This window comes from Chinchilla lanigera, unplaced genomic scaffold (genome assembly GCF_000276665.1).
Source record: "Chinchilla lanigera isolate Chin_1 unplaced genomic scaffold, ChiLan1.0 scaffold00127, whole genome shotgun sequence".
Classification (NCBI taxonomy): Eukaryota; Metazoa; Chordata; class Mammalia; order Rodentia; family Chinchillidae; genus Chinchilla; species Chinchilla lanigera.
In genome coordinates this window covers 2217957-2237963 of record NW_004955528.1, presented here as the reverse complement: position 1 = coordinate 2237963, position 20007 = coordinate 2217957, and the positions used below count along the sequence as shown (strand labels likewise).

General features: G+C 57.5%; 1 protein-coding gene across 1 annotated transcript in view; it reads left to right on the top strand.

The window, feature by feature from the left end:
• Positions 1-20007, top strand: part of Cdh4 (cadherin 4, type 1, R-cadherin (retinal)) — a gene marked incomplete at its 5' end in the record, with an annotated part of 554230 nt that overhangs the window by 356639 nt on the left and 177584 nt on the right. Inside the window, 1 exon segment of the mRNA XM_013507435.1 lies at positions 18679-18905. Coding sequence (XP_013362889.1) covers positions 18679-18905 — 227 coding nt within the window.

Sequence of the window (20007 nt, the reverse complement as noted above, 5' to 3'; positions counted from 1 at the left end):
CCTGCAGCGGGCTTCTCTCTCACGTGCACCGTCACCTGGGCCCTCGAGACAAGGCAGAGCGGGCAGGGCCCCCCGTCCACGTTTCCCCAGCTGTCCCCAAACCGATGCTGCATGAGTGTGGCAGACAGGGCAGTCTGCTCTATTACACCCGCTGCTCTTTGAGCTGGAGCCAGGAGACCAACAGACCACATCCACACGCCAGACTGCTAAAGTAAAACACAGGCTCAAAGCAGAAGATCAAACCACATCCAAGCTTCCTTTCTCCCTCTCTTGTGGTGCTGGGGATTGAACCCAAGGCCTCGTGCATTCTAGGCCAATGAATGTACCACTGAACTACATCCCCAGGCCTTTTTCAGTTTTTACATTTTTAAGACAGGGTCCTACTAAATTCTCCAGGGTGCCTCAGACTTGCAGTCCTCCTGCCTCAGCCTCCTGAGTAGCTGGGGTTACAGGCATGCGCCCCTGCACCTGGCTAGCACTGTCTCCAAGCTTCTTGACGCTGTCTGCAGCCAGCGCCGTTGCACCTGAAGGTAACATGTCACTGTGAGCCTATGTGGGCTCTCACCCAAGGTTTGTGGGGTTTTTGTTGTTTTTCATCTTCTCAACTTTTGTTCAAACTCTGGTACCAAAAAAGGTACAGCCCGCGGCATGGCGCCTGAATGTGAGAGGACGTTTCTGGGCCACGCACCCTTCTTGCCAAGTCTTCTGAGGTCCCAGTCAGCCACGGGGCCCTGTGAGGTTTTCAGTCCTTGCTCTCAGAAACACAAGCTCTGTCCCCCACACCCCGGAAGGGCACAAGATGTGCGAAAATATCAGTGATCCTGCAAACGGTTGCATGAAATAACTGTGGAAATATTTCGCCAACTACATTAACCTTGGTTTGCTTCTCTTTCCTCCCAACCCAGAAGAAGACAGTTTCTCCAAGTCTTTATCTCATTCTCTTATATAATTGCTGCTTTAAATCACAAAAGCCTTTAGAGTTAAAATCACAGGGTGCACTGCTGCACGCAGCGGTATTTAGACTGTGCTCGCCTGCGCAGCGCCCGATCCAGAGTCCCCGCGAGACACACAGCGGGAGGTGGGGAAGTCACGGTCCCTCCCCAAGTGTGTGTGAGCCTCGTGCTAGCGGTGTCCGACCTCATGTCTCTGGGCCGCTTCCTTCCCTCTCTTTTGTTGTCTCCTTCTGAGGACTGGATAATCCCTGGGAGTTTCTGCTTTGCTTATAACTGTTTCTTAAATTAAGAAGCACTTTGCAGCCGGGACGGTTGAGACAAAGACTAGCGGCTGGGAAAGCACTGTGTTTTGTGAGCAGCGGAAAGGAGATAAGATGTCGTTCTGTACCTCCCTTAGAAGCTGCAGCTCCGCTTTTGCACCCTGTTCAGGGAGGAGCCAGCATGTGGGTCCCTCCAAAAGCCTTTGCCTTTCTTGGCAACCAGAGAAGAGTATTGGGGCGCAGACACCAGGGGGCAGCAGAGAGACACTAACTGTCCTCTGGCAACATCTCTGGGTCGCCAGTGACGACCCTCCAGGTGGAAACACCTTTACGCGTGCTGACTCTCCTGTCGTGTGGGCATTTGGTCTTCAGAAAGGCTCTTCATGATGAAGCGACTTACTCACTGGCAGCCCTGTGCCTCCATTACCCGGTTCCTGCCCCAGAGGCATTCTGAGCCCTGCTCTCAGCCCAGCATGGAACAGGGCAGCAAGTGGTTAGTTTTGTCTGCCAGGAAAGCAGTACAGGATACCATTCTTAACCCACGTCTTCTTCTGTGTAGTTCCCTGCACGCTGACTAATTGCTTGCTTTTCTCTACCATGTACCTGTATGATCTGTGGGCAAACTCACAGTCCTCTCTATCCTGTTAACCTCCACATAATCTCGAAATGCCAGGCCCTGTGCCAGAGTGTTCCCCTGGACTTAGCTGTCACAAATGCACCTTCCAGGTAGAGGCTGTTATTTCTATTTGACATTAGAAAAAGTAAACACTAGCTAGGCAGCCTCCCTCACCACGATGGATCAGTAAATCCGGCACCGCAGGGTACAGGCTCATGCCTGGCGGTTTTAGGACATTGTGCTGAGTCAGTGTGACAGTTAGCTTTTTATCACTATGGCCAAATTCTGAGAAAACTTGAAGAGGAGAGGTTTCGGCGCATGGTCTCCAAGGTTTCAGTCCATGGTCAGCAGGTTCCATTGCTTCCAGGCCTAGAGTGAGGCAGAAACATCATAGCAAACGGGTGTGGTGGAGAAAAGCTACTCACCTTTCTGCAAGTTTTAATTTACACCCAGAGAGAAAGAGCCAGAGGCCTTCGCTGGGCTTCCTCCCCTTCCACTTGTGTTCCTTCGGGGCCCCCAGCCTACTGGACAATTCTACCCAAATTCAGGTCGGGCTGCTTCCCTGAGTTTGCTGTCAGACATGCCAGTCACCTCTGGAAACACTCACAGACACACCAGATGTGAGCTTTACTGATTTCCTGGGCATTTCTCAATCCAGCCAAGCTAAGAAGCAAGTTTAACTCTCGTAGTCAGACATGATGTTCAGAATGGTTTAGAACAAAGGAAGTTACGTCCAGGTAGGCTGTACATGTGAGCTGAACTGATGTACTAGACAGGTGGGATGGACATATGGGCCAGCTGGGGGGCTGGGCAGATGGGCTGGACAGGTGGACCTGGACAAGTGAGCTGAGCTGTTGGGCTAGGCGGGTGGAAAGGACAGATGAGCCAGACAGCCGGGCCGGGCAGGTGGCTCGCACATGTGGACTGGACAGGTGGCCTTGCCAGAGGAAGATCCCACACAGAAGGGGGGATGGACACCAGGGCCTCCTTCTGCCCCCAGCTCTTCTGATTCTCAGTGTTTAAATCATTGGGAATAAATTCCTGATCCATTGACCTTTCTGCAAGTTTTAATTTACACCCAGGAGTAAAATGTCAGATAATTATTATGCATTTGGCTGGGCTTCTTCACCACTATCCTAAAAACAATTCTTTATCAAGATCTCATGTCAAAATTGTATGGGGATAATTACCCCGGAGAAGTGCTGCATTTGCATAATGCTCCCTGCACCGAGGCTCCTCGGGGGGTTGTTGTCTGATTGTGCTGCACTTCTCTGGAAGGGAGAGTTGAGAACACTTGGGATTGAGTCAAGGAGCACACAAGGTGCGCATCGATTGCCACCGAGCTGACTTCGTTAGCTGGCTTCTATCCAGCCCCAAATTTAGTCACCAAAGTGGAGATTAGAAGCACTGGATCTCCTGAGGCAGATTCCTGCAAAACCTGGCTGGGATGCAGGTAACCTCCCCCGGCGATGGAGACTTAACACCCCATGCTCACCCCTGGGCTCCTTCAGGTAAAAGGGGTGTGGCAAGTGAGTGTGCATTGGGGCTATTTCTGCTCAAGGATGGCAAAACCTCACAGCCTCCACCTTCGGGCATCTTGAAAAGAGAGACAGAGACAGGGAGAGGCGGTGCTGAGACCACAGAGAGACGCGCAACCTGCGTGGGGAGCATGCTTGTGGCCACCCAGGCTGCACCGGCTTAGAGACAGCCATTAACATTGTTCCTGTAGCTGCACGATTTGCCTTCAGGCTCATCTCTGTAACTGCCATTTTATTCATGATAAGAAACCCAGGCGGAAAGCACAGAAAGGCCCCGTTCCAGCACAGTCTGTTCGTGGGCAGGAAACTGAGCATCCGGGCCTGTGGCCTGACATAGCTGCTGTGATGAGCCCTCACCACTGCACATGTGGTGTCTGCAGCACAGAGTCACCATGGCGAGGTTTCCCATCTCGCCCCGGAAGCTAGGGGCGGCCTGAGACTTGCCTTGCCCCATGAAATAGGAGAAAGCCAGTCAGAGGTCTTCCGGAGTGGGTGTGCTGCCCGTGCTGGTAGCTGCCTGCTTCTTGCCACGGCTGTCGCAGGAGCAGAAGGCTAACACCGATCATCTGTGCTCCTGAGGACTGGCACAGAGCTGCCCACTGCCCCACAGTGACCAGAAATCTAGCCCTGCTGTTTCCAGTGACTAAGATTTGAGGGCAACTTGTTGTTCTTAACCCAGCCTTATGTCGAATTTCCGACATGGCACTTCTTCCGCGTGAGAAATGACACGGGGGAGGAGCAGTGTTAACTTCTACAGGACTTGGCAGACCCTTTCCTGTGAACGGAGAATCCCAAGCAGAGAGGCACACCGGGCATCGCTGTCACCTGTGTAGAGCTGGGCTCTCACCGCCCCGGCCCCCAGGCAGCTTCAGAGCACGTGCCTGGGGACGTCCCGGCACAGTGACGCTGTGACCCACAAGGAACCTGCTGCTTCTTTAGCAGCAGGTTTCGGGTTGGGAACCGCGGAGCACGGCTCCTGGTGTTGGCTTTCCCTGGCATGGCCTGTGGCTCAGGCAGGGCGAGCTGGGGAGGGTGAGTAAAGTGGAACTGCGACTTTTTGTGCTTCGAGATAGAACCTGTGCTCACTGCTGACACTCCTGGTCTTGAACCTGGTACAGGTGTCCCACATCCCAGATACCTGCACTGTTTAAGGGCGTCCTCAGAAGAAACTTAGAGGGCATCACTGCAGCGCGTTTCTTCTGAAGGTCTCCTCTGTGACATCCCTGCGGGCTTCGTAGAGCCCGGCTCAGCTGGGCATGGTGGCCCCTGGCCTCCTCCTGAGGGTGGAATCACGTTCCAGACTTTCCTGGATCCCTGTGCAGGATCTTCTTCCATCAACTATCCTCCCTGAGCGCCAGGTCCTCTCGGGCCTGCAGGGCTCTGCTAGCAACGGGTGCCATGGAGTCGCCAACAAAACCGCCATTTTACTTGGATGCAGGCGTCTCCCCGGCAGCCCAGGCCTCCTTGGCGCCTCCTGAGATCGTGTCTGTCTCTGCTCAGGGTGGGGTCTGCCAGGCCTTTGTCCAGGCCTGCGTCGGGGCATGGAGTGTCCTTCCTTGGTTTGCAGGCACCTTGAGTCTGCTCGTATCCAGGGGCCCCCAACTGTCTCAAAGCCGAGTATATTGTGCCTGACCTGGGACCCAGAGTTCTCCTCTGGGAAGATGCAGGGAAAGGTGGTCAGAGCTGCGCCAGTTGGAGGGGGCAGAATATGTGTTTGCATCTCCTGAGCTGCTCCTTATTTACTTCAGGAAAGTGGCTGGCAGCCACCCTGAGAGTGTGCACAGAGGGAGCAAGGCTGGTAAAGTTCAGGTGCATGTTTGGATTCTGCCCCAGAGAACCCAAGCTGAAACCGAGCCAGGCACGGGGCCGGCGTGTGCACACGAAAGGAGGCGCGGCCAGGGCCGAGGCTCACCGGAAATGAGGTCTGGCCTGCTTCCAGGGTGAGGGCCTGGAACATGCCGCCTCCTCCATGGGGTCTCTAAGCGGTTGTTCCTCCTACTTACACACCTGCACAGGATGGGTGGCCTGTCCTGGAGCGACAAGCGTGTGCCTGCACCTCCGGGGACAGACAGGAGCCAGGCAGTGGAGTGGGTGCCACAGAGATGGCTCCTGAAGTGAGAACCTGGGAGATGCCTCAGGCCCCTGGCCCCAGGGGTGCCGAGCCCCGGCCTCCGAATCAGGCTTCCAGATCCAGGGATCCCCCGACAGGAGAGTCAGCAGAGGCCAAGCTGCCCCTGCCAGCCCCAGCACGGCAAGCAGAGCCCAGGCCGTGGCACTGGCAGCCGGGGTGTCGAGATCGGAGGGTTCTGGTTCTCAGCTTACGCAGACTCCTCCTCCAGGTTTGTGCTCTGCAGCCGAGGGTAAAGGGTAAAACATTTCTTGTCACTTGTATGGTTTTAATTTTAAGGGTGAGGGAAGCTCCCGTGGAGCTTGGGTTAGTGAGTGATTCTGTCCATCCATGTGGACTGTCCACTCCACCAACCCCAGGGGCCGCTGCCATCCACCTGCAGACCCGGCCTGGCGGTGGGGGGGCAGTCTCTCTATGTCTCAGCCCTCCTTTCGTCCCCGTGCTGAACCATTTTGTGGGAGCCCCAGGGAAGGGCGAGCCTGGGACCCGCCCACCCAGCCCAGGCGGCTGGGGCCAGAGCGGGACACAGCCCCAAACTGCACTTTAGGCAAAATGGAGAAAGCAGGGCCAGGCCTGGCCACCCCGCACACGCGAGGTCCTTCCTGGTGTGGCTGCCCCTTCTGCAGCGAGGGAGCAGGGAGCGGTGAGGGAGTGGCCTCTCAGGACAGCAGAGAGCCGTCACTTTCATTGCAAGTGATTTCATTAGCCGGGTCCTGATGTGCAGACAATAATGAAAGGGAGGCTGGCAGCTCTAAAAACAGCCCACTTAGTCCTGTTTCCTGTGTTTGAAAGACGCGCCCCAGCCGGCTCCCCTGAGCCCCGCCGTCAGCTCCAGCTTCCCCTCACCACGTCATGAGCAGCATGTGAATGTGTGTTCAGAGCCCTTGGCCTGGCCACCGAGACAAGGGCCCTGCAGAGGGAGGCCAGGCGAGGTGGAGCTGAGCTTGGAGGACATAGTCTGTGCTTCTGACCCTGTAGCCACAGGCCGGGGCCAGCTGCCTGGTGCTGCACGGAGAATAGGCAGAGGAGTGCCAGGCTGGTGCCAGCTCCCAGCATCTACCCATGAGCTTTCCACCTGAACGGGACTGGCGGCTTCCTCTCTGGAGCCCCTGCTCACCCGACACACCCCGAAGGCAGAAGCTGTGTTTCGCAGTGTTTATTTCTCGGTGCACACGTCCGCAGCACAGGGCGACAGTCCCTCGCTGGCTGCTACGGGGTGTGTGCCATGGTGGCTGCTGCGTGCTGTCATCAGTGTGCTGTCACTGGCATCGTGTCGGGTCATCACCACTGCTGCACCACCTGTCACAAAGCCCGAGGATGGATATGTTAACTTGTACTTGCCCAACCTAAAACAGCACCCCCTTCGAGGCAGCATTAGCAGCAAAGAGTTCAGAGCCCCAGTGCTGTATCAGGGGAGAGGACTTTACGGAGCACAGGCCGACGGCGCTCCAGGAGGCTGCAGGACCACTAGGAGCCTTGTCTCCTCCTAAACACCAACATCAGGTGAGCTGGAAGCGTTTGCACGAGGCAAGAGCCAGCCTCACCGATCTGAGTAGAGTTCCCACGAAACCCAGCCGCTTGTGACAGTGTGAGCTGTGAGTGCGTGGGTGTGCTGCCACAGGGGCACGGGGGTTCAGGATGCAAGTGTGACCACCTACTTGTGCGCAGAACACCTAGGCGTTGTTCCCACTGAGAGCGCCCCATAGTGAGAGCTATGGAAGGGAACGGGAGGTAGGAAGTGGTGTCGTCTCTGAAGGAGCCGCAGCCTGGACAAAAGGAGTGCGGCCCTCTAGTCCCTCCCTCTCAAGCCCTGGCTGGGCTGGACTCAGGAACAAGGCAACAAGGTCAGGGGCCATGTCTGGGCTTGCAGTGGGGGCAGCGGAGAGTCTGGCACCCCAGTGGCATGGGCCCTGCCATTCACTGGCATGTGACCTCTGGAGGGCCCCTGGCCCCTCTGACCTCTTCTGGAAAACTGAAATACCACAACCCCAGGAGTGAGGTTTCAAGGAGATAACGGGTTTCCGTGCCCAGCAGGACCCTGAGCAGGTGCCTCAGTCCACCATGAATGAATGAGCGAGTGGACGGATGAGTATTCACAAAATGTTCGTGTTCGTTAGTCACATGTTGGTTTCAGCTATCCAACTAAAACCCGCTCTTCCTTTCTAAAACTCTCAAGAGTCGTTCCCATTTCCCCAAACACTCAGACTCCCACAGTCTTGAATGAGAGAGCAAAGGTCCCAGAAGGGCAACGCCCCCCCTGGCCCTGGGACTCCCTATGTCCCCATCTCCCCCAGCTGACGCTCAGGGCTATCAGGATGGGACAGAGGACAAGGGACCGCCTCCCTGTGGGGCTCAGGCGGCATCCCTGCCTCTGCTGGGAAGAGCCCTGGCGTCCAGCCCTCTGTGCAGGCGTGTGTCTCGGGTGCTGAGCAAGCAGCGATGTAGGGAGAGGCAGTGCACCTCACAAGCCCGGGAGTCCACAGCACCTGGCCTGTCTGAGGCTGGACTGGCGCCCCGTGCCCACGCCTGCCACGGTGTGGGCAGGAGCACTTCATTAAGTGCTTCTTCAATTAGGAGCCGCCGCGCTGCACTCTAATGGGGCGTCCGCGGGGCTTATTAATGAGACGCTTGTGGCTCAGCTCCTGCTTTCGCATGCAGAAGCCTTCTTAGCATGGCTGCTCCTCCTGCCCTGTGACTGCACGGTCCAGGACCCCAGGATGCTTGCGCTGTTTCCTTAAACACAGGACTGCTTTTGATCCCGGAACCTAAAACAACCCCTCTCCTACCTGGACTCAGAGCAGTTCTGACACAAGGCGCGGGCGCAGCAGGGAGCCACAAATAGGCTCCACTCCAGCCCTTTGAAGAGCCGCCTCCCTGCTCCTGGGAGATGCTGGTCTTCAGCTAGTACCATAAATATTAAATAAAGACCGGGAGAGTTTATTAGTGCAATATTTTCTTGGGGGAGGGATGCGCTGGAGAGTGTAAGTGGCACATTTGTTGTCACCAGGGCTGATTTTTCTTGGGCAGAAAGAGCAGCCTGATATTTTCTTATCAGTGGGAGATGCAAATCCAGTGAGTGTTAGATCACAGCTCTGGGCTCATTATGAAGCGAGCTCACGGGGAGCAGCTCGCCGAATTCCTACTGTAGCCGACAGGGATGGCATGAGAGGGCTCCATGCTCTGCTGTACAGCAGGGTCCCTCACATTTCTGAGGCCCGCATTTTTCAGCAGAAGGTGTGTCCAGTGGGTAGTGAATACCCATTTTTAATAGACTATTTTTACAGCAGTTTTAGGTTTATGGAAAACCTGAGCAAAAAGCAGAGTTCCCACGGACCCTCTGCCCTGCGCAGTGTCCCTGTTAATAACCTTCCACGATTGCATGTGCTACAATTGGGAGAAGCTCACAAACCAGCACTGACATGCTGTTGGCGACCAGAGCCCACAGCTCACATCAGCTTGACTCTCAGTGCGGGACATTCTGTAGATTTGTTCCGCCGTGTGATGACACGTGTCTGCCATCACTGTGACACACAGAGTGCGGCCGCCATCCTCCACATCCTTGGGCTCCGTCCATTCATCTTTGCTCTCCCCAACCCCCGACAGCCCCAGAATCACTTCGCTGCCCCAAGTTTGCCTCTTCCAGGATGTCGCCCAGCTGCGCTCTCTGTGGTGCTTTTCCGCCGCCTCTGAGTCTGCAGGGCCGTGATAGACCTTCGGGTCTGCGCTTCCATGCACTCATCCCACCAGCCTTCCTCAGGCTCCTCCCAGCCCGTGACAGGGGCTGGAGACCTGGGCAAAGGAGCCAGGCCCATGCCCACAGATGGCAGGAGGAAGCTGCGTGTGCCCTGCACTGGGGTGCTCTTCCTCTGTCTCAGCGCAGTCTCCCACCTGGCTTTGCCTGGTGCTCGGCTCTAATGCCTGGGTTTCCCTCCCTCCCCAGCACTGACACCCAGGCGGGACACCTCTGGCTGTCGCTTTTCCGTGTCCAGCCTCCCCACCAGAGGCCACATTCATCCCTATCCCGGCGCCTCTCGCAGTGCCTGGCACACAGCAGGGGCTCCTTGGCTGCTTGTTAAAAGGATGTGTAGGGGTAGGAGACAGCGGGAGGGGAGCAGGGCTCCACTCAAGCCACGAGCTCCCAGGTAGAACAGCCAGGACTTGAACATGAGAAGCCTTCCCCTCTCTGGTGCACCCTGCAGGACTGAATGTCTCAGCATCCGCATGCGTCACTTCATGGGCATTGTCTGGGAAACCGCCTTCTCCCTCGGAAGCAGGCTGCTGCCGCTGCTGGAACACCAGTGAAAAAGACTTTCTTGTACACAGGAGAATCAGGGCATCACTGCAAAGACAGGAGCAGTGCCCTTGAGCCCACTCAGAGTGCGTTAGCAGCGCAGACATGGAGCGGGGAAGGGTGGGCGCGGGGCAGTGCCACGTGGCAGAGTCCTGAGGCGTGAGAATGTGATGGGGGCGGCGGGCCACAGGTAAGGCAGGGACAAGCGTGTGATGAAGGGCCTCAGAATTCTGATGCTGTTAATCCCAGCCAACATATCCTCCATTCAGGTCTGGAGGGCTGACCGGCCCCTCGCCTTCCCCAGGGGTGAATGGGTCCCCACCGCTCCAGATGTCTGAGTAACACAAGGACTGTCTGACTGCGGAGCAGCTCGCCCACACGCTGACACCCAGGAGCCACTGCCTGCACGGGGCCACCATGCCCTTCCTCACCTGCATGGTCCAGGGCTTGTCCAGAGGCGCCCTGCTGGCGGGGCAGCAGGCTGGCCTGCACTTTGCTGAAAATGAACTTTTCCAATCTTATAAACATATGGCCACCTCAGGACGCTCTGCTCAGCAGCGTGAACGAGAGAAAGAGCAACTGGCCCTGAGGCCTCTGCTCCTTCCCCACACAGCGGGCAGCTGCCTGGGCCCAGGTGAGGGGCAATGCGGGCAAGGGGAGCAGCACGTGCCAAGGCTGGGCTCTGGGCCCCCAGCCGGCGGCGGGCAGGGAGATCAGGAGGAGCAGTGCCCCGGGGCGGCAGCTTGGCTGGAGGAGGGCACAGGTTTCAGGGCTGGGCACCAGGAGCCCAGTCTCAGCCCCTGTCACTTTCTGGTTGGGAAACTGGGGTTATGAGAGTCCTTCCCTGCCAGTTTGACCCATCAGGAGCAGAGGAAGAAAACCGGGACACCCTTGCTTGTGGCTTCCTCTCCAGACTTCCTGTCTCCTCCAAGCCCCACTGTCTTCTGGGGCAGAAAAACTCCCTGGGGAAGCGCGGCCCCAGCCACACACTGTAGGGCTCTGCAGCTCCTGTTCACGGGCGGGGCGGACTCCTGGCCTGTGTATCTCAGGGCCTTTGCACTGCTGCTGTCCAATCAGAGCACTCTTCCTCCAGCGTCTCCACACTATCCCCACCACCTCGCACAGAGGAGGACAGATGCTGCCTCCCCAGCCCTCTCCTCTTGTCACCTTGGCTGTCCTCGCCACAGAGATTTCATTCACATGCTGGCTTTGCGGTTTGATCTTCCCTCCACGCGATGAGTTCCGTGTGGCTGACATCCGACTCCCCAGCACCTAGAACAGTGCCTGGGCCGAGGAGAGGCTGTGGGTAGGTGAGGAAGGAGGGAGGGAGGGAGGGAGGGAGGAAAAGCCAGGCCTCGCTGCCGGTTGAACCGGAAGGTATGGGATTGTCCACTGTCTGCACCATTCTAGCTACAAGCTCACCTTTGGCTCATTTGATCTTTTTCAACTCACCTAACAAGAAAAATTATACAAAGAGGTGCTGTGTAGCCACAGCACAATTCTTCAGCACGCTCCTCTTGGGGAGACACAGCCCGCTGCCCCCATAAATGTCAGGCTGCCTTTGCAGATGGGGACGCGGACTGACCACGTGCCACTCACTACCCGCTCCCACGCATGCCTCTCCCTGGCTCCATCCAGGCTGCCAGCAATTAAAAGTGATGAGGGTAAGGGGTTAAACCCAGCCGCCGCCTAATAAAGGAGCTGCTCCTCCTCTCGCAGCACGTGACACCGTCTGTGCCAGAGTTCCGATCAGCATCGCTGCACCCCTCGGCCGTGCGTGTGCCGGGTGGGGGAGACGAAGTGACAGAGGCAGAACTTTTAAAGAAAGTTATCTGCACAATCCCCCCAAAAATGAAAGAAGCAGGCTCCGCTGTTTAGCAGGGGCCTTATGAGGACCGCTGCGTACGGGGAACCTCACACCGCTCAAGCCTCAGACTTCAGAATGATCACCCCCACCCCAGGGTCGCTGCCACACACCCCAGGGCTCAGAACGGAGAGTCTGGGCAGGGTTTATGAATGCACAAAACTTGGAGGGACAGTGAGCGCAGTGGTGTTGGCTTGCTGTATGCTTTGCATTTTCAGCATCAATTAAACAGATATTAAAAGTGCCCCGAGCCCGGGGAGAGAACGCATTTGCAGTGACGAGGCCTGCATGCCGCAGGGACTCTGGAAGCCTACAGAATGATTCAAGTAACCGAGTGCACACGAACACATCATCTCCTCCCGGAGAGCTGGGGCCCCCATCACTCAGATGTGGGAGGAGAGGTCTCCAAGCCACCTGCGGCCCTGCCCGTCCGGGAAACTCTAGCGGCACACACATGCTGCGGTTGCTCTGTGTCACACGCATGAGTGCACACGGTGGTCTGCAGGGGCCAACATCCTGGTACCTGGGGACCCCAGGCCAAACCCTGCCCCTCCACAGAGCCTCCCAAGCCCACCACTACCTCACCCAGCACCCCTGGACTTCACACTTTACGCCATGTGTAACTGGCCCTGGGGACCGGCTGCGATGCTGCGGCCCCTGCTCCTTGCCCGCTTTGCTCTGTCTCACTTAGGTCTTAGGACCGGCACAGTGCAAGGGCTGTAGGGAAGCCTGGGCCGTGGGCTGGTCTGGGAAGGAGGCAGCCACTCTGTCCTCTCCAGGACGAGCTCAGGCGCAGGACAAGGGTCCTCAGGCCCTTCTCCCTGTGGTCCTAGCAGCCAGGACTTTGGGGCCTACGCTGAAAACTGCCTTTGATAGGCTGCGAGGCACACAACAGAAGCATCGGCACTTTCAAGTATAGTTCAGTGGCCGTTAGCACCGTCGCGACGTTGAGCGGCCGTGGCCTCCGTCTAGTTCTAACATTTCCCCACCCCCGAAGGAGACCCTGAGCCCCATGGCTGCCCCTCGGCTAAGGGCAGAGCCTGCGGGGGATGAAGGCCGAAGGCCACAGGACCACCGCAATCCAAGGTGGACTGGAAGGACTCACGGGGGACTCCAGGACCGGAAGGGGTCCCCAGGGAGTGCTGCTGGGCCCGGCGTGGGCCCGAGGCCCCCTGCTGCCCTGGGGGTGAGGGCTGTGCTCCCCATAACGCGTCTCTGCCGGAGGATGAGCGGTTGTTCGGGGATGAGCCGTCTCCCTCGCGCCCTGTGCCCCAGGCAGGCGTGTTGGGAGCGTGTGTATGACGTGGGCATGACGTAACCCACACTCAGCGCACGGGGTGTCTAGGAAACAGCCCCCCAAAGGGTAGCTCGTGTGGCTTCCACTCCGAACAGCTCCATCCCCGAGGGGCAGCGAGCTCAGGAGGCCCCTCCTGCCCGACGGGAGTTCCCCAGTGTTGTGCCGTGGCTGGCCCACCTACGCCAGCACCCTGTGCCCTGCGCCCTCACGGAGCCTCTGGCCGCCGTCCTTCCAGGGCACAGCAGGGAATCCCTCCAATGGCTTTGCTCTCCTAGGGCCTCATTACCCACCGCCAACCAAGGTCTGAATCATTACCCAGAAAATGTCAGAAATAAACAGTTTGTGTTTTAAATAACTTTTATGATAGTACACCGTCATGACTTCTGTCTGCTCTTGGTTATTGTCATTTTTCTTACTAAGCCGAGCTTATGAATTAAACTTTATGGTAGGTGTGCATGTGTAGAGAAGGTCCCGTACCATCTGTGGTTGCACGCAGCCTCAGAACAGCCTGGGTCGTCCCCTCCACAGAGAGGGGGGTCTCTGTCGGGGACCTTATCAGTGGGATCATGTCCCTACTCTGTGTCACTACACGGCTCCTCAGCTGCGTCGTATCATCTCTCAGGGCCTAGGTCCCCCTGCTCCGGGACCTGCGCATGTGCGGTCTGTGCCACTCGGAATGTTCCCCCCCGCCTGGGCCTCCACGGTGCCATCAACAGCACAAACGGCCCTGGTGCGGTGTCGCCCTGCAGGCGGGATGACGGGCAGAGACTCACGTTCCCGACACAGCACAAGGCGAGTGTGTGTGAGTGACAGGAGGTGGCGAGGGTGTCCTGTCCTCTCTTCTGGCCCAGGGACAACTCTGGATGCCCGTCGGCCGCTGCTGTGGGGAAGAGCAGTTGGCCAGGGCTAAGTCCTGAGCGCTGTGATGTGCGGATGCGCGGCCCTCAGGACGCCTCCCTCGGCACCCCTGTCCGCCCGTGCTTCTGAGGGGCTTTGGGCCTGGGCGGAAGGCTGGCTGCGCATGCTGAGTCCTCTCTGTGCAGTTAGCCACGGTCAGGACCTCACAGAGGGGCCGCTAGAGGGGTGGGCAGCCTCCTTCCCGCCCCTTCTCAGAAGGGAGCCCAGGCTTTAAAATTAAATCCGTCCTGTCCAAAAGAGGGGACAGAGGTACCCAGAACCCAAACGCTGCCACCCCGACAGCTTGGGCTCCGCACCCACAGGGCCCCCCTGTGCCCACCCCAGCGCCCCCAGGCCTGGACACAGCCCTCTTAATGACCCCATGGCAGCCCAGCAATTCACTCTGCCATAGCCTGTCAATGCCCACTCTGGGAAGCGCTCACTGCCAGGCAGGGTGCCCAGTTGGTGTGCAGCAGACGGCACGGTGGGGCTCCCCGAGTCTGACCGAGGAAGCACGTCCGGGTGTGCCCAGGAGCCAGCCCTCTGCGTCCACACCCACACCCTCTGCTCTGTAGAGGAGGGGAAGACTGGAGCCCGAGAGCCTGCGACCTGTCACCTCACACGGGCAGGGGCGTTCACGCTCCAACCCCGGGCGTCCTCACGGGGGCGGCTGAGGTAGTGCACACACGCCCAGGCACGCACACATGCACAGCATACACCGACAGGGCCCAGGACTCTGCGGGCCAGCTGGCGTTCGCAGTGGTGCTGGTCACTCGGTCACTGCTTCATGAGGGTGCCAGGGTCTCGGGTGCGGCCCAGCCAGTGCTCACACCTCAGAGCGGAGGTTCTGCCCCGGGATCCACTCCTGGTGCTGCCCTTGGCGCTGACTGCAGGGGCTTTGGCCACAGCCCCCGAGGACCCAGGCAAGGGAGGCTTGGACTGAGGTGCCATTAGGCCCACCTTCTCTCAGGACTCCGCATCAAGTGTGTTTCAAACTCAGAGAAGGAAGGAGCAGACCGCAGAGACCCATGCAGCAGGTGACGACCGTCCCAGCACAGACAGGCCCCACGAGCCGAGGCCAGAACCGGCGCCATCCCCTCCCCGAAACGAGTCCGCACAGTCGCCCCGAGAGGAGCTGTGACCTCCGGGGCTGACGTGTCTGCACAGCCGCTTTCTCCCCGCTCACTGGTTCTGGGGCCATTGCATCCCTGAGGGCCGGACGCAGAGGTGGCGCTGTCTCCCCGCCCTCTGCTGCACAGCTCAGCATGGAGAAGCCACGGTGAGGGGTCACGCGTCCTCCAGGTGAGGGGTCACGCGTCCTCCAGGCCTGGCAGGCTGCGGCCTCGGTGACTCAGTGCAGACACAGGAGCAGCAGCAAGGTTCCCGCAGGGTGCACAGCGGGAGACCCCAGGTGCAGCCTGGTGGCCGGCCCCATGGAGAAGCAGGTGCGTGGAGCCCCTGGGCACAGCGGTCTTTCTCCAGCCTCTCATCCCACTCGACCTCTTGTTGCCTTGAAGAAAGGGTGAACTGTCTCTGAGCCTCAGTTTCCTCATCTGCAAGATGGGGGCAGCACTGCCTTCCTGTGCCTGCAGGGCGTCCTGTGCAGCCACAGTGTTGGGAATGGGGACAGGCCCAGGAAGGTCTGAGCTAAGCCACGGTGAAGTGTGTGATCTGCACTTAAACCGGAGGAGGAATTTTCCGTGACATTTGTTGGTTTTATCTAACGCATCCAGGGACGTTTCCTAGGGAATCCCAGGGGGTTTTCATTTTCTCTGGAAGACTGAGAGAGAAATTACAAGATCAAAAGCAAATACGTAAAGAAGAGCATTAGCCAAATGCGCTCGGCGAGGCCGGTGGCGGCAGGCTCCCTCCGTCTGTGGCTCTCTGGTAACAAGGGACGAGTGAGCCGCGAAGGGCTGTCACAAGAGGATTCTGACGAGCCAGAACAACACAGAAGCCCATCCCTCCCCCAAACTGGGGTAAAAGCCTCACACTGCTGGGCAGCGTCACAGGAACATGCCCTCCGGACGCAGGGACCTGCAGCCGACCCGACACACCGGTCCCCACCCCCTCAAGCGTGTTCAACCTTGCAGAAAGACGTAGCCTCCAAAATGAGACAGGAAGCAGAGGAAGGAAGCAAAGACAGGAAATAGACTAAGACATACTGGGAGGCACTAATGGCTCAGACCTACCGAAGCCAGCCAAGACCTTGCCTCTGAGCTTCCCAGTGGCCAGTGTGAAGAGGGAAACAATCCGTAAAGACGGACAGAAGGACAAATGGACTTCTGAGGGAGAAGGGTTTCCATCCTAGGACCCCAGGCATTTCTTCCGTGGGTCTGGCCCCTTCATGCTCCTGCACCCATTCTATAGTAAGACAAGTATTAGTGAACCTGTGTGCTGAGGAGTTTAAACCACCACTGCACAGAGTTCCATGGGACGCGTTCACACATGCAGTTCCACTGCTCTTCTAGCATCTCCTCGCTCAGAGGAGCACCCGCTTGAGCTTAACTTTGAAAGAAAGGTGCAGCCCAGGAAGGGGGTTCAGGAATGGGCACTGTCCTCACACACCTCCTTTCTCCTGGGGCACCCCAGATGCCCCGTGTCCAGGTCCTCTCTCCGGTAAGCATTCTCCCAGGCTGGACCAGTCCCTCAAAGCCCCGGAGCTCCCAATGTCTCACTGCCTTCCAACAGCGACAGTGCAGACTCGGACACAAGCAGTGACCCCGCTCCAGGTGCACGTGGGAGTCCCGGGCCCACGGGTCTCCCCAGCAGAGGACCTGTGGGAACCAGGGGTCAGGAGGCATCTTGTCACACAGCTCTGAGCATTCTCGAGACTGGACACCCTGGGTCTGACCGGTAGTGGCAGATGGGAACTTCCAAACCGCCAGGAAAGTCTGGAGAAGCCCACCGTTCCCACCAGGCTTTGCGGCAGAGGTGCCTGTCAGGCAGCACCTTGAATCTCCACAAGGTGCCTTCCATGGAGGACATTTGTCACCTCCCAGATCCTGGGCTCCTGTGGACAGGGACTCTCTGCTCCTGCATGGGCAACTCAGACGCTGTGAATTCTTCTGCAGGCAGCCCCCGAAAGCTTGCAAAGCTGTCACCAAAGCTCTGCGCCTGCTCCGTACAAAATACAGCATCGTTATTACAAACCCTCCCGCTGCTGTCCAAATCCACTAGGTTTATTAGAAATCTACTGTTAGAGAACAAAGGGGCTTATTCACGTATTTTGTGTTAATCTCTTGGCAATCACGAGACTGTCATTTTTATCTTTGTCAGTGACAACTGGGTGTCAGAATTGATTGATCCACTCAGTTTGTGGCTGATTTTAATTTGTTTACCATTGGGGCGAACGGTACAGTAAAAGCAGTCTGGCATTTTCCTTTCATTTGAAAACAAAGTACTCTTTCCCCCCTTGGTGGGGGGATATCTCCGGGAGGCTGCAGGCCACCCCATGCCACGGCTGACCTTGCCCATCAGAGCAACCAGGGTCCCTGCAGCCCTGGGGCCCGAGCCACCCCTCCCTGTTGGCCAGACAGGGGAGAAATGCCTGGTTTTGTCACATCTCAAACACTTTTATACTAATGCCACAAGTGGGAGGTACCAGGAGCTGGGGATCTATCTAAAGTGAAGTATTTGAGACAAGGAAGCATACGTGTTATTTATTATTTCAAGACAAGCAACAATAAAAGGTGAACGCAAGGGAAAAGCACTTTATCAGGCATAATAGTGAGTAGCTTTTTTTAGTTTTTTGGAATAAATAGTAATTAAATCATGTAAGCTGTGACAGTGGAATTGCTTTAAAAAAACCAATCCTCCCACCATAATTGCCTGGATACCCACATTTTTATAAATACTAGGTAACTTTATCCATCGTTTGTATCAGCAGAATGTGACACTGGCTTCATAATTTACCACGGCACCAGCCGACAGTTGCAACAGCGCATGTATAAAAAATATACTAATGTACTGCAAATGACTGCGCAGCTTTGGAGATGTGTTTTTCTGCAGGGGGATTACCAGTGGCCCTGGCGCTGGAGCCACGGGGAGGGAGGTGGCAATTTGGTTGTCTAATTAATGTTTTGGAAGCAAAGCAAATAGCAGCTCCCCGCAGTGTCAACACACTGTCTGCCTCGACTCTTGTTTGCAGCTAACCGAGGAGGCCTGGGCTGGGCCGGGGTGTCAGGTCCTTGCTAGGTAACAAGGACCAGCTGAGCATGGTGGGGCAGGTCCGTCTTCCCCACACTCTTGGAGGCTGAGGCAGGAGGATCACAAATTCAAGCCCAGCCTGGGCACCTTAACAAGACCCTGCCTTAAAATATAAAATACAGAAGAGAACTGGGGATGTGGCTTAGTGCAAACGCCCTGGGTTCGATCCCCAGTGCTGCAAAAAAGACTAGAAATTCTGCTGCTCTGAGTTCCACTCCCAAAACTGACTTGCCACTGGGGACAGTCTTTAAAGGCCAACTTCTTTCGATCCCTTTGCTGCGCTTAGTCTTCTTGCATGGAAAAACCCATCCATTAGGGCCTCACAGACAGGCGGGGGTTGCATGGCGGGAGCAGGAAAGGAGGCAGCATTTCCTAGGTAGAGAGCGGAGCGGCTGGGTGCAAAGGGAAGGGCAGGAGGGGGAGACGCTTCCGCAGAGACAGAGCAGTCGCACCTGGAGAACATGCGCATCAAGGCCTCTTCCCCCTTCTCCCCTCCACTCTGCACGGCCTCTGGCTAATTCCCACCGCCTTCCCAGACACCATTACCTGCCCGGTGCTTGCTGGAGACCCAGAAGGCTGCGTTTTGTGACCGCCCTCCTGACTGTGTCCTCCTCTCCTCTTGCAGTTAAGTTCAGCAGCTGTTTGGGGACCAAGGGGACGCAGTATGAGACCAACAGCTTGGACTTCAAAGTCGGGGCAGACGGGACAGTCTTCGCCACTCGGGAGCTGCAGATCCCTTCCGAGCAGGTGGCCTTCACGGTGACAGCAAAGGACCACCAGACCGCCAAGCAGTGGGACACCATGGTGCGGCTGCTGGTGACCCAGACCTGGTCCTCGCACTCTGGACACAAGGTAAGGGTGGTGGAATCTGTGCCCGGGACCAAGAGTCCCACTCCCCCGAAGGCCTGGTGGGAACCCTGCCAGGCTCCCTGAGCATGAGGCTCACCAGCTCTGTGCCAGAGAAGGCCACATGCCTTGGCCTTTGCATTCTCCTGTGCTCATGGCCACCACGAGCAGGCCCCCTGGATGGCATGCAGGGATCTATGTAGTTTTTGAACCAAGCTGCTCCATTTCCACTTCAAATCGGACGCCACAGACTGCAGCTGATGACTGCGCTCACCAGCCAGGCCCTCACGTCCCGGGGAAATGACAAGCAAGACAGAAACTGCAGGCTGGCAGAGTCACTGGAGGAGCTGGGGCGAGACCAGTGCAGAGGCGTGGAGGGAGGAAGAGATAGACAGGCGGAGAGGGGTGAGAAGAGGGAGACACAGAAAGGAAAGAAGAAGGAGGGAAACACAGGGAGACGGGAGAGAGGGAGAAGGGAGGGCTCCACACAGACACCAGCAGTTGGTGCTGCCTAGCCTTGCAGCCACACACACATACACACACATATGCACGCGCGCACACACACACACACACGCACACACACACTCACCCCACCTCACTTCCCTCCAGCCAGCCCCATGGCCTGTGCAGGGGACTGCACAGAGGGAGTGACGGTGGTGACTTCGCCTGCCCGGTCCTGAGAGCTCCCTTGTCCACTCTGTTCCTTCCATCCAGGGCCAGACCCCGCGGCAACCTCCGCGCACCCCCCAGATCCTACCTGTTGGGTTTCTGTGTGCAATAGGCGGTGAGCCCCTCCCACCCTATCCACCCTCTGCCAGACCTCAAGTTTCAGCAGCTGCATTGCTCGGAGTATGGGGGCTTCAGGCTGACGGGGAGGAGCAAGTGCTGGGCCTGGGGCAGGGGACACTGAGAAAGCCAGCAGGGAGGAGGGAGGCGCTGAGTCCTTCAACCCCTGAGGTTTCTCTGAAGCCGGTGGGGTGGTTAACATGAGCCAGCACAGGGCCAGACAGCACTCTTCCCCGGGAAGAGGAGGGTTAAACACAGCTGAACAGATCCCTCAGCACAGCTGCCCAGAAGCTGCCCTGACCGAAGGTGACTTGTGAGCCTC